Source organism: Lichenostomus cassidix, chromosome 11 (genome assembly GCF_008360975.1).
Source record: "Lichenostomus cassidix isolate B80296 chromosome 11, HeHo_3.0, whole genome shotgun sequence".
NCBI lineage: Eukaryota > Metazoa > Chordata > Aves > Passeriformes > Meliphagidae > Lichenostomus > Lichenostomus cassidix.
The window spans coordinates 13766280-13779116 of NC_139492.1; the positions used below are offsets into that span (position 1 = coordinate 13766280).

Here is a 12837-nt window from a genome sequence, read left to right on the forward strand (position 1 = left end):
GCCCGACAGGGCCGCATTTGTCGGTGGGTTCTGTCGGGCCCGAGGCGGGAGGTTCCGGCCGCCCCTGGCTGCCGCCGCCCTGCTCCCCAGCGAGCCCCGCCAGACGCGGCGACTGCGGCGGCTGCCGAGATACCCGCGCGCCAACGGCCGCGGCTGCCGGCAGCCAATCAGAGCGGACAGTGCCCGCCGCCAGCCAATCGCGGCGGGGCTCCGTCAGCCGCCAGCCAATGACTGCGCGGCGCTGGCCGCCGGCAGCTCCCTTGACGCGCGGCGGCGCGGCCGTTGGCCCGGGCGGTTTGAAGGCGCGCAGGCAGAATGGCGGAGCCGCGGCCGCCGGGACCGTGGGGGGACGGCCGGGACTCGCCGGCGGCTGGCGCAAGCGGCAGCCCGCGGGACCGCGCCGAGCCGGCCGAGAGAGGTACGGGCTGCGTGTGCCTGGGGCTGGGAGCGCGCGGGGAGCCGGGAGGGCCGCGGCGGGCTGTGCCCTGCGCTCGGGCGGTGCCGGAGGGCCGCGGCTGGCGGGGCGAGGGGCGGCCCTGTCAGTGCTGTCCGGCTGCTCGGGCCGCGTTCGGATCCTCGGGGCCGGGCACGGTAACGCCCGCTCGGCTGAGCGTCCCTCGCACCCGGCCGGCCCTGCCGCCGCCCTGCGGCCCGGGGCGTGGGCACCGGGCTGGAAACGGGGGAGCGCACGGAGGGATGGCTCTGGAAATCAACACGACAATGTGGTGGGTTTTTTTCATTTTAACCGTGTAGTTGCGGTGTGTTTCTCAGTGCCTACCGCGGGCGCTGAAATGGGCGTCCAGGAACGTGTATGGGTTTGAAACGCTTCGCCAAGGATAATTAAAGACATACCGTACATGATAGACTTTGGGCTGAACAGGAGTTCTTTGGGAATAGAGGAGTGAGTGAGTGGGTTGAACTGACAGTCTGTGGGGTTTGCTTTACTGCCTCTCCTCTTCCCAGATCCGCAGCGGGAAGATGCCGAGAGTGATTGGAGCGGCGACTCCTGGAGTGACTATGGCAGTCGTGACAAACCAGGGACTTCTTTGGGAAGGACTGTGCCAGATGGGAACGTGCTTTTTCCAGATATTTTTCACACCGATCATCTTTTGTTTTATGAGCGATTCAGAGCTTATCAGGATTACATATTGGGTAAGTAATTTTTTCATAGGAAAGCAAGGTGGTGTCAGTTTTCCAGTAGTGACTGTTTAAATGATCCAATTTAAGTGGAGTCAGCTGTATATTAAGCTGTGAGATGCTTTTAATAATGGGAGCTAGAAAAGGTACAGCTTCCTGCCATCACTTATGCTGTAACCTCAGCTGCTCTAAATGGTGGACCAGGAGGCAGTAGTTTTAATATGAGTAAATAAAATCTGAATGATGGAAAGGCAGAGGTGTTAGTAGTGGATTCTGTGCCTTGTTTTCACTGGTCTTCCTAGAATTTTTTTGTGTGTTGTAAACCTGTTTAACATAAGTTACAAGTTATGTGTTTAATACCATTGGCACTGAAACCTTCAGTGTCTGGAAGGCTGAGTCCTGGATCTCTTTCAGAGAAGCACAAACTAGATGCTTTTCAGCTCTGTCAATACTAAGATAACCATAAAAAATGCTGATGGTTATCATGAGCAAAACAGAATGAAGTCCACCTTTAGAGGTGGTAGAGAAACATTTCAATTGTGTTGACTTTCATTTTCCAGTGATCTGGAGGACTTTTCTTTCACTCCTTGCAAAAATATACTGTCTTTAATTTCTTTTTAGCTGACTGCAAAGCTTCTGAGGTGAAGCAGTTCATAGCTGAGTACCTGGGGAAGGTCCTTGAGCCCTCTGGCTGGCAGGCGATCTGGTGCACTGATGTGTTTGAGGTCCTTGTTGGGGTGAGTGGATTGCTGCTGCTCAGATTGCTGCTGTTAATTTGTCTCCAATTAACATAATTTACCTCCGTAACAGACTTATTTAGATCTCTCAATGTCCAGATCATACATCTTTGTTGCAAACCTTGGATGTTCAAACTTACAGTTCCTTCACATGGTTGAAGAGGGAAAAACTTTGTAGCCTCTCAGCTCTGCCCAGTTAGTGACAAAATGGCTTTCACTGGCCCAGACTAATTCTTTGGGTTGTTTGTATCCTGTGGGCACTTTGAGCCTCAAAGGAGTCCCAAAGAGCTGTGAGGTATTGATTTGAGTCTGAGGATATTGCTTTTGCCTTATTTTAAAAAGAGCAAATTAGAAGAAACAAAATAGCAGACCAACTTATTGGCCTTGTTATGAGCATTATGAGGGATTTGAATGAAGTTTTGGATGTGGAAAAGCCTCTCTAGATGTGTGGTCTGGGTCATCGCTGGCTGAGGAGATGGCCTTGGCTGTACTGTGCTATTTGTGTTGGTTTGTCTGAGGCAGTTGTGGCTCAGAGTGACCTGCTGGCTTGGGCACATCATGGTCACGTCGCTCAGCTGGATCTACAGTTCTGAAAGATCTTCAGAGCTGTTTGTTCCCACAGGTGGTTGATGTGAATTTCTCAGCTCTGAAGGCAGTTGTGCAGCTCAGTGAGCCGTTCCTGTGTGAGTCCCAGGACAGCAGCTTTACCTTGGAGTGCATGCAGGAGCTTCTGGAGCTGAAGGAACATCAGATCCTGCTGCAGGAGCTGTGGGTGGTGTATGATGAGTCAGGGGAGTTTGACCAGACAGCACTAGCCATAGAGCACATCAGGTAGGACAATTACACCCTGCTAGTACCCAGTGGGTTGTGTCCTGAATTCTTGTGCCATGCTTGTGGCTCCACCAGACAAGCTTTCCAAAGTAAATCTGATGACTGGTACTCTGGGGAGACTGCTTTCCCTCTATTTTGCACCCCAGATTTCCTTGGACTGTATCACTTGCAGACTAGAACAGTGTTCTTTGTCTTCAATAACATTTTGGTGGTTTTTTTTTTTGTCCCATTCTTCTTTTTTCTGCCTTTTGCCTTCTCCCCTAAATTTGCTCTTTATTCTTTAGGTGTCTCTTCACATATTCTATTGCTCTATTTTTCTTTTCCTTCTTTATCATCTGTGTCTTTTCCTTCTCCCTTTCTTTCATGCTGTTTGAAACCTCTCTACAAATAGGTGGTAGGACTGGACAAAAAAGCTAAAATAGGAGGAGTGACCTACATTATGAGAAGGAAAGCTTAGCTGACGGGTGATTGGCCAAAGCCAAACAACCAGCAAGCCTCAGAATCTGAAGAGTGTCAGTCTTGATTTTCAAATCCAACCTTTAGTTGTTCCCTCTCTTTTGAGGATGTAGGACACAGGTTATTATGAATTTTGAACTTAGACGAAATAAAACTCTTTATACAGGTAAGCAACAGGCAGGAAAGACAACTTCTGTGTGTACTAAGCAGGTTATGGGACAGTAACATGAATTTAGAGAGGTGATGCTTTGAGGGGAATTCTCAAATTGGTTACAGTGTTTCCAATGCTCCTCTGTGTAATCAAACTCTTCCTTTGCTTCCAAAGGTTCTTCTACAAGTGCATCTGGAGGACGTGGGACGAGGAGGAGGAGGATGAGTTTGATTACTTTGTGCGATGTGTTGAGCCTCGATTGAGACTGTGAGTGCAACACCTTGGCTGCTCCTAGGGCAGAACCACTGGAATGTGTGATGAGTGACTCGCAATTAGGTGTAAAAAGCTCCTGTTGACTTGTGAACCAAAGCAAGTTTGTTCTAACAGCATTTGCTGTCTGCTGGTCAAAATTTTATATGGAAAGAGAGCACAACTGAGGCTGCCACTTGATTTCTGAGCCCTCAGTTTTTCCCTGTAATCCTTGGTGTTCCATCAGACCCTAAACCCAGCGGTAGCCACCCTCACAAAGGTATGAGTTGTAATCCTAGTAAAAGCTGGCATGGGATGCTCCATTCTTTACCTCTGGGCTCAAAATAAAAACCAGAATGGAGCTGAGTGTAAACAAAAACTTGTAAATTGGTCATTCTGCAGGAGGAATGTGTGTGAATCTTTCTCAGCTTTTCTGATAAAGGCTCAAATATTACCTTCTAAATTGTTACTCTTTATTCCTGTGCTTATGCCTTTTTATAAGTGTGTTTCTGATAGTTGTATACAATCTTTCAAGGTGGATGGGCAGCTATTTATAAAGTAAAATGTTTGTTGAGATTTTCTGGTTTTGCTGTTTTCAAATCGAATGGAGCTGTGTTGATATAGACTGCAGAGAACCTTGACTCAAGTACTGATGCAGAACTCCTCAGGTTCTCTCCAGTCTCATATTTGATCTTTGAGGCTAATTAATGTGCCATGTGCTGACCCCTTGCTCTGAATTGCAGGCACTATGACATCCTGGAGCACCGTGTGCCTTCTGGGCTGGTGGTTGATTATAAGAACTTGCTGTCTCAGTGTGAAGAGCTTTATGAGAAGTTTTTAAATGTGAGGAACAGCATATCAAGCAATGATGCAGACTCAGAAGCAGAAAACGTTTCCATGGTGGAAGGACTAAAATTGTATGACAAAGTGGAGCACTTAAAACAAAAGCTAAAACTAATTGAGAATCCTCTGCTGAGGTAATCGGGGTGTGTGTGTGCAGGGAAGAGGCTCCAAAGGGGAATCACATAGTTGACATAACTGACAGGAGGTGTTTACTGAAGGAAGAACTGTTGGCTGTGTTGCAGGTATGTGTTTGGTTACCAAAAATACGGCAGCCTCCAGGCTAAAGGATTGAGACCAGCGGGTGCCAAGGTCACTCATGTTGTGCCCTGCACCATGACAGCAAGTCTGCTCCGTCTGTTGGCAAGGGACAAATTTTGCACAGAATCTTCCGAAGACCTAGAAATACAGGTGCAGTAACAGGAGTTGTCTGCTAATAGTTTTTCCTCTCAAGAAACAATGTGGAAGAAAAAGTTAATTACCATGTGCAAGATACTACATTTGCACAGTGGTGGGGCTTTTTGTCAGTTCAAAAAAAAATCACTAAACAAGTGATTTTTTTTTGATGATACGAATAATTTCTTTTAATTCATTTGTGGCTGTTGAGTACTCTATACATGCAGTTTACTTCCTGTGTGTAGGAAATGAGATGAACCTGTAATAATTTTAAGGCATAAAATTATCATGGTAAGGCGTAAGACTTCTACTTAGTTTTGAAATGCCCGTGTCTCTTGATGCTGCTGATAATGATCTAGAGTTTGAAGGAAGAAATGTCATTTTATTTCTTTGGTACTGTGTAGGAAATAGATTTATTTTAGGAGCAGTTATGTTAGTTTTAGTGAATTCAGACAAGGATTGCAACTTCAGCAGTTAAGAACAGGCTGAATTCTTTGGACCTCAATGAAATGGTCTGCTGTGTTCTGGTCATGTTCATGAATTACAGATTCCTAATGGAGCCATGGGGGAGGTCCTGGATTAACTTTTAGGCTATAAATCTGGTATTTTTGATGTGGCAACTGAAAAATGCTGTTATTATGCTTACCCTGGAATTGGCTGGGAAGCAGCAAATGTGTAGTTTTTCTGTACTGTTTGTTATTCTTCAGTATGGAATCCCTCAGTAATGTTTGTGAAGGATATCAGTCTGCCCTCTTTATCAAGGAAAAGGACCATGTGGACATGATTGACCACTGTGGTATCTGAACTCTCTTTGGGGTGACTCAGACCAGGAGCAAACACAAGAGTGTTCAGACCAGTTCTGATCTACTTGCTGAATTGCTTGTTTTTTATTTATTTTACCTTCTGTTATTTATTTCTTCAGTAATTCATAGCAAATCACTTAGGCACAATTGAAGTGTTGGCCTGGCACCAAGGCCATAGTGAAGTTTGCTTTGGGGTGCATGTGCTCCTTGGTCTGTGTGTGCCCCAGTTTTCTCCTGGGAGAATGGGCATGACACCAACAGCAAAGGCACATGTTAAGGCTGCTTTTGTCCACAGAGGGCTACAGTTCTTGAATTCAATGTAGAAATTCTGTGTTACTGGTGCCATCAAAAGGGGTTCTTTTAAGCAAAAGCGGCAACATTTAATTGAAAGCAAGCTCTAAGGGCATAAATGCGTCCGTTTTTACAGCATTCTTTGGCAGCTGATTGTACTGTTTTGTCTTTTGCAGTTTCACCATGATCCACTGACAGCTGTGAATGCCTGTTATGAAGGAGACAGAGTCATCATCTGTCCTGGCCATTATGTTGTTGATGGCGTGTTCTGCATTGCTGATTCAGTTGAACTAGAAGGTAGAAGGCTTACTAGTGTAAAGGTCCTTAAACAAGTGAATGGAATGCCTTAAACTAGCTCTGTGTAAGGATTTGCTTTTTGCAGAGTTTGCCAGGAGCATTTGTTTTTTTCTTCAAAGTATTCCTGTTTCTGCTGTAGAGCTGTGCCTAATACAGGGTGGAGTGAGCTGTTTCATTAGCCATAGTGCAGATAAACTGCATATTTTGCTGGCTAATAGCAAATTCATAATTTCCTTCTATTTGTCTAAATAATAAATGGTGATTATGTAGGTTAGAAGATTTAGAAACATAAGGGGCTTGATGGTTGCAATAGTGGAAACAGAGGAGTAATTCTGAGAGGCATCTACTAACTTAAGAGTACTTAAGACATGTCCTTGTTCTGCTCTGCATGTCTGAATGTGCCTCAGGGGCAGCCTCTGAGCCCCACTGCTGGTACAGCCCCAGTGAGTGCAGGGGGAAGGGGCCAGGAGGCTCTCAGGATTTGTTTTGGCACTTGGAGCATGTCAGGGATGGGGGAGCAGGGACTGCCAGCCTGGTCCTGCATTGTATAAAGCCCATGTGTGGAGGAGGGAGCTTTTGATTAACACATTTTTTTCTGTAGAAACAGACACAACAGATGTGATTTTAGGATTTTTCTTGCAAAATATTTGTGTTTTGTATTCTGCTTTGTCCAGGATATGTTGCTGTCTCTCCCTCACCATTCTTGATTTCTCTGTGTATTCCTCTGCATTAGGCAGACACACTCTGTTGCAGTGTCATTGTCTGTTTATCACTGGGACTTCTGCAGCTGTTCAGATACTTATTTAGCTGCATTTTTATCTTGTCAAAGCTTCTTAATGAGAGGAAGGCTGGGAGTTTAATTTCTTGCTGTTCTGGACTTTTATTTTTCTCACCCTTCTTGTTTTATGAGTGTCATTTTCTTTCTTGCCCTTCTGTGTGTGTTTGATTTATACAGATACACATTTTGATAACCAGTGCACCTGCAGGACAAGGGACCTCGATAAAAGTGCTTATTTATCTCAAGAATGACATTGTTCTAAAATTGTGTGCAGTGCTATTTATTGCTTTTCTTGCTGTGAGGAAACTAAAATACAAATGGTGCAGCAGCACACATTAAAGGGTGAGCTGCTCTATTTTAAGGAGCAAGGCATATAAATATGTATTTTTAGTACAAAGCATGCTCTAAATAACAAGTACTTGTCAGGGTATTTAATCTTCTTATATGGACTCCTGTTAGATATGGAGCAATAGGAATGTTTGAAGTAGGAGCATGAAGACAAACTGGTGGCACTAATCTGAGAGTTGGTCGCTTTGGTGGCTTTTTTGGGATGAAGGGTTGACTCATGAAGGATATGTCACTTTGCTTAGTAGAGTTTTTATTTTTTCCCAGCCACTGTGCAAGTCAGTACTAAGGTTGAAAGGATGAAGATTAGTAAGTCAGGGATAAATAAAAAATTACAGGAACTAAATAAGGTTAAAGCAGTAGCAGTTCCAGGAAGTCATGGTAAGTATAACTTTTATGCCTGACAAAAATGTGTTGCAAAGGCACCTAAGAACTTCCCTCGTGCTGTGGTTGTTCAAGCAGGCTGGGAACCTGTAGCATCAGCCTGTGTGTGTCTGTGATCAGTGTCAGTGGATGGCAGTTGCCTTTAGCTGCTGTGGAGCCCCTCACACTCAGGCAGGGGCACAGCCCTGCTGGGACTGAACACCACTGGGCAGCAGATGAATCTTCCTGCGTTCTTCTAGAGCTGCTGCTTCAGAGGTGAAGTGTAAAGCAAGCTAAAGGCATGGGTAAAAAACTGCAGGCACTCTGTAGGACAATCATTCCTAAAACTCCTGCTTTGGATAATAACCTCGTTCTGTAGTGGTGAAAAGTTAAACTACATCTGACTTCTGCTATCCTGTGGTGCTCTCTTTTTACATGCTGGAGCTGCCCCATGCCACCTCCTCTCCAGGGGTGACCATAAATCAGTAGCAGTGGGAAAAGATTTCTAGGTAATTTCATGTGTTGAAGTGTCAATCACTTAACTTTGCATTAAGTTGCCTGTCTTTAAAACTTTCTGCCAACTCTTGTTCAAAGGTTTTTATTTTTTTATTTTTTAACCTTTCTACTTGCACGTGGCAGTATTTATTTATGTACTTGGTTAAAAGCTGGCATCCTGCTTGGGCACTTCTTATCTGAGTTTGTGTGTGCTTTCAGAAAATGATAGGACTTGTGCTGCTTTAATGGATGTTGCATTATTGCTTTCCTTATCATGATTCTTGTCAGTGACAAGCAATAAAAGCTTTACATGCTCATAAATTTTCTTCTAAGTGCTTAAATGCTGACAACTGTGTATGGCTTAGTAAATCAATGTTGGCATGTACTTGTGAAAGCTTCTTTTTAAACGGAATTAATCTGGAAGCCTGTGCAACACAGGAACACTGAATTTTCCCCCAAATTTTATGTAAATAGGGAAGCTGAGTAAATCTCACTAACAATATCAAGCCCTTTGCACTTTTTTCCTTGTGTTGTGGTGTGACTGCTTTTTCCCTTTGTGTTCTTTAGAACCTCTGCCTGGTGTAGTGGACTTATGTCCTTTGAGAGCAGACTGGAGGTGCCTGTGTCCCCTCAACTCCTGCATCCCCCCTGCTCTGTTGTAACTTTTGGGAGTGAGAGCTTTGGCCTTGGCAAACGTGAGCTCAGTTACCCATTTGTTCAACTGTCTCAAATAACTTTGCATTTTGTTGTCTGCCATTCAAGTAAGGGAACATTTAAGTTTTTTTTTGCCTGTACCTTGGCACAGAGGGGATGTGAGGTGTAGCCTGGCCACTTGGTGAGAATCCTATTGAAGGTATTAAAACATCAAGCTTTAAACGTCTGTCATTAATTTAAGTGTCTGTTATGTACTGAACACCTCATTGCCACCAGATATTCTCCAACTTGCATCTTTCACCTCTGCTCTTAGGCTATGGCCTGCCAGATGATGTTGTGATAGAAAAACAAGGGAAAGCAGACAACTTTTTTGACTGTACAGGAGCCAATATAAAGATCTCCAGTTTGAAGTTAGTGCAACACGATGCTGTGGAGGGGATTTTAAGTAAGTGTGAAAGCATCTTGACCTTTGTGTGACTCTTTCATAATGTGGTGTTGGAATTAAAGCTGGGACCCAATGTTGCAGTTTACTAGTTTAACAGAATATTGTAGAGAGGAGCCCTACAGGTATAAATATCAACTTGTGCCCCTCTTTTTTTTAGTACTTGCTTACAATGTGGACACCAAAATAACTTCTATTTGTACTTTCAAGCTGTTGTGGCTCTTATGCTTTATTATACTGGGATAAGATTACTTGACTTGATCATTGTTCTGCTGTTAAGGCAGCCTCATTCTAAGTGCTGCAGGAAAACTCCTGCTTTCCACAGAGCAGCCCCCATGGCAATATCGAGCTGTAGCTGACCTCAGCCAGTGCTCCACTGAGGAACAGCAGATGCTGTAGGAGTGCTGTAGAGCTTTGTTTCCAACATGTTCGAACTGACACTCAGCTATATCTAAATTATATCCTATGAGTTCATTGGCTGTGGCCTTGTCTTTGCAGAAGAGGCTAATTAACATTTTGCCTTAGCAGACATTTGGGTGTAATACATGTTAAAATGCTTATTAACACTTGTATGCATGTATTTAATATCTTCTGAATCCAAAAGTCTCTTAGGAATGTAATGAAAAGAATTATTGTTGTCATTAAAAGAAAGAAAAAGCCAAAAAACCTTCAACCAGTGCTCCCTTGTAGCAGTGTCTCTGCTTAGACTAGAAAAACAGCATGAGTTCAAACCACACACAAGCAAATCAGTGAAATGTACCTGAAGTGAATAAAATTAAACCTGGAGTTTCATCACACTGCAAAACTGCTCCAAGGCTGCCTGTCTGTAGGAGGGGTTTGTCTCCATAACTGTTTGATCCAACAATAATTGTTTCTGTGTGTGTAGATGTCCATCATGGGAAAACCACACTGGAGAATTGTGTGTTACAGTGTGAAACCACAGGAATAACAGTGAGGACATCAGCTGAGCTACTGATGAAGAACTCGGATCTCTATGGGGCCAAGGTACACACTCACTCTTAACTTTGCCTTATTTCTAAATTTAAAATTTCTCTTTGGAAATAGTGCAGTCGGTCACAGGGTGACTTCTGTTGCTCTGAAGAGAACCTTTACAAATTCATTTTGGACAGCTACATGTTACTGAATCCAGGATTGGTCCCAGGGGTCTTGTAGCCTCATACCATATCTAGTGAAATGTCTCAGGCTGATTTATGTGTGATGATAGCAAAGTGATGCAGTAACGGGGGACATCTGTGAAATAATCATTGCTGCATAGCTGGACTGATTCATGTCCTGCTGAACTTTTAAAGTGATTTTCTGTTTTCTTTGCCTGTGACTAGATTTCTCATTTCCAGTTTTTCTGCAAGTGAAGTTCCCTTTTTGGACACCTTTGCTTCTTACAGAGGGATGATAAACACAAAAATGGACTCTGGTTTGGATATTTTGAAAAATGATGGGGCTTGAGGTATTGAGAGGGATGACTAAAGAACAAGCAAGTAATGCAAGCTGTGCAGCTACTTTTCAGCAGGCCTTGAAGGACTGGTGGCAGTAACACTGTGAGGCCTCAGCCTTGAATAATGCTCCTTGAGTTGGGTAACAAAGCTGTGAAGCTGGAGGGATAACTACTTTGCACTGTGCAAACTTGTAGATAACCACTCCATGGCAGATCTTTGTGTTCAAGTTAAATGGTAGATGTACCTGAACTATTTGTGAACTGCTACCAACTGTATCTTGTAGGGTGCTGGTGTGGAAATCTATCCAGGAAGCACGTGCACCCTGCTGCACAACGGGATCCACCACTGCAAGGAGGGAGTACTGGTCAAGGTCAGTCCAGCCACACTGTACTTGTTTGCCAAAAACTTAGCACTGCTACAATTAGTGCCAGTAGGTTTGGGTTGGCTTAAAACCCTGCTGTGTTATGCTGGAGCTCTTACGTGTCACACCTGATGGCAATGGGATTGGCTTGCCTTGGGCACAAAGAAATCACCTGGTTTTATTCTTACCTCCTCCTTATCTGCCAGGAGGAGAAAATGCCTTTTGCAGTGTCACTTGTGTAGGCAAGTAATCCTGCTCTAGCCACTACAGAGAACTGATTTTACCTAAAACTGGAAGATTTTTGTATCCCTTCAGCTGGACATGACATGTTGGATTTCTGTTTTGTTCTGTAGAACTTCTTAGATGAGGATTATGATGCTCCCAAGATAACCATGGTTAATAATATGATCCATAATAATGAAGGATATGGTGTGGTCCTGGTTAGACCAGCGATGCCCTCTGAGGTGAAGGATGCTTCAGCACAGAGAACAAAAGGTATTTTTCTTTTCCTAGAAGAAACTCGTAAAACTAGTAAGTCTAGTATACCCAGGTTTTTGGATTGCACAATTCAAAACTTGTATTTGAAATGTGTGGCTGTTCTGAAGCAGTTAACCAAAGAGTGAGTGGGATGAGGTGACGATGTTAAGACTGAAGAAAATTATTTCCAGGATTTTTTTAATGATGTGGCTGTTTTGCATGACTGTTGGTGACCTTCTGGCTGTTTCCTGCCTTAGGGAATACACAACCTGACCAGCCAGGTGATGAGACAGCCTGTGCAGAGGGCTCCAGGCAAGAGCAACCCACGTGTGTGACTGATGAGTTGGAGCTTTATAAGAGAGCTGGGACTTCTGAGCAAACTGAAGGCAACTCTGAAATTGCAAATGTACTCGGGGCTGCTTCTGCAAAGAAGAGCCAGATGCACAAGAAAAGACTGAGTGAACTGGGGTTTACAGAAGCTGATGACAACTTAATATCACAGGAAATGTTTGTGTCTGTTGAGGGCAATCAGTTCAAATGGAATGGGAAAGGAAGTTTTGGTATCTTTCTTTTCTGACCGTCCTGACTCCTGCTGGCATTGCAGTAGGATTTGTACATTTATTGGCCAGATCACATGCCAGGAGTTGTGCTTTGGTGTTAAGCTTTTATTTCCCAAGTGTAATCCTTATTAAAGGACTGGGGCTAAAACCTCACATGGTTCTTTTGTCTCATCTTTCCCAAAACTTAAATCTCCTGGGTGAGCTGCCTTTGTGATGCACGTGTAGCTCTTTTTTCCCTTGCACTTCATTGTAAGCCTGGCTTATCTCTTGACAATGTCTTATCTCTGTTTTTAAAATCAGCTTTATTTATCACCAAATGGTAGAATGGGTCAGGTTGGAAGGACCCACAGTGGGTCACCTGGTCCCATCTCCCTGCTCAAGCAGGGCCATCCCAGAGCACATGGCACAGCATTGTGTCCAGACAGCTCTGGAATATCCCCAGGAGGGAGACTCCACACCCTCCCTGGGCAGCCTGTTCAGTGCTTGGTCACTGCACAGCAAAGAAATTCTTCCTCATGTTCAGGTGGAGCTTCCTGGGCATCAGTTCTGCCCATTGCCTCTTGTGCCATTGCTGAGCCCCACGGAGCAGAGCCTGCTCCATCTGACACCTCCCACTGGATACTGACAGGGATGAGGTCTCCTCTCAGTCATCTCTTCTCTAGGCTGAACAGCCCCAATTCCCTCAGCCTTTCCTCATCAGAGAGCTGCTGCAGTCCCTTC

The 12837-nt window shown here is 44.4% G+C and overlaps 1 protein-coding gene across 1 annotated transcript; it reads left to right on the forward strand.

The window, feature by feature from the left end:
• Positions 1–254: 254 nt before the first annotated feature.
• On the forward strand, positions 255–12270 carry SHCBP1 (SHC binding and spindle associated 1). Its single transcript, XM_085071940.1, has 13 exons — positions 255–418; positions 964–1152; positions 1759–1874; positions 2497–2705; positions 3487–3579; positions 4305–4538; positions 4647–4812; positions 6068–6188; positions 9137–9268; positions 10152–10270; positions 11003–11089; positions 11434–11575; positions 11815–12270. The coding sequence occupies exons 1-13, from the start codon at positions 316–318 to the stop codon at positions 12132–12134; spliced, it is 2031 nt and encodes a 676-aa protein (XP_084928066.1). The 5' UTR covers positions 255–315; the 3' UTR covers positions 12135–12270.
• The last annotated feature ends 567 nt before the right edge of the window (positions 12271–12837 follow it).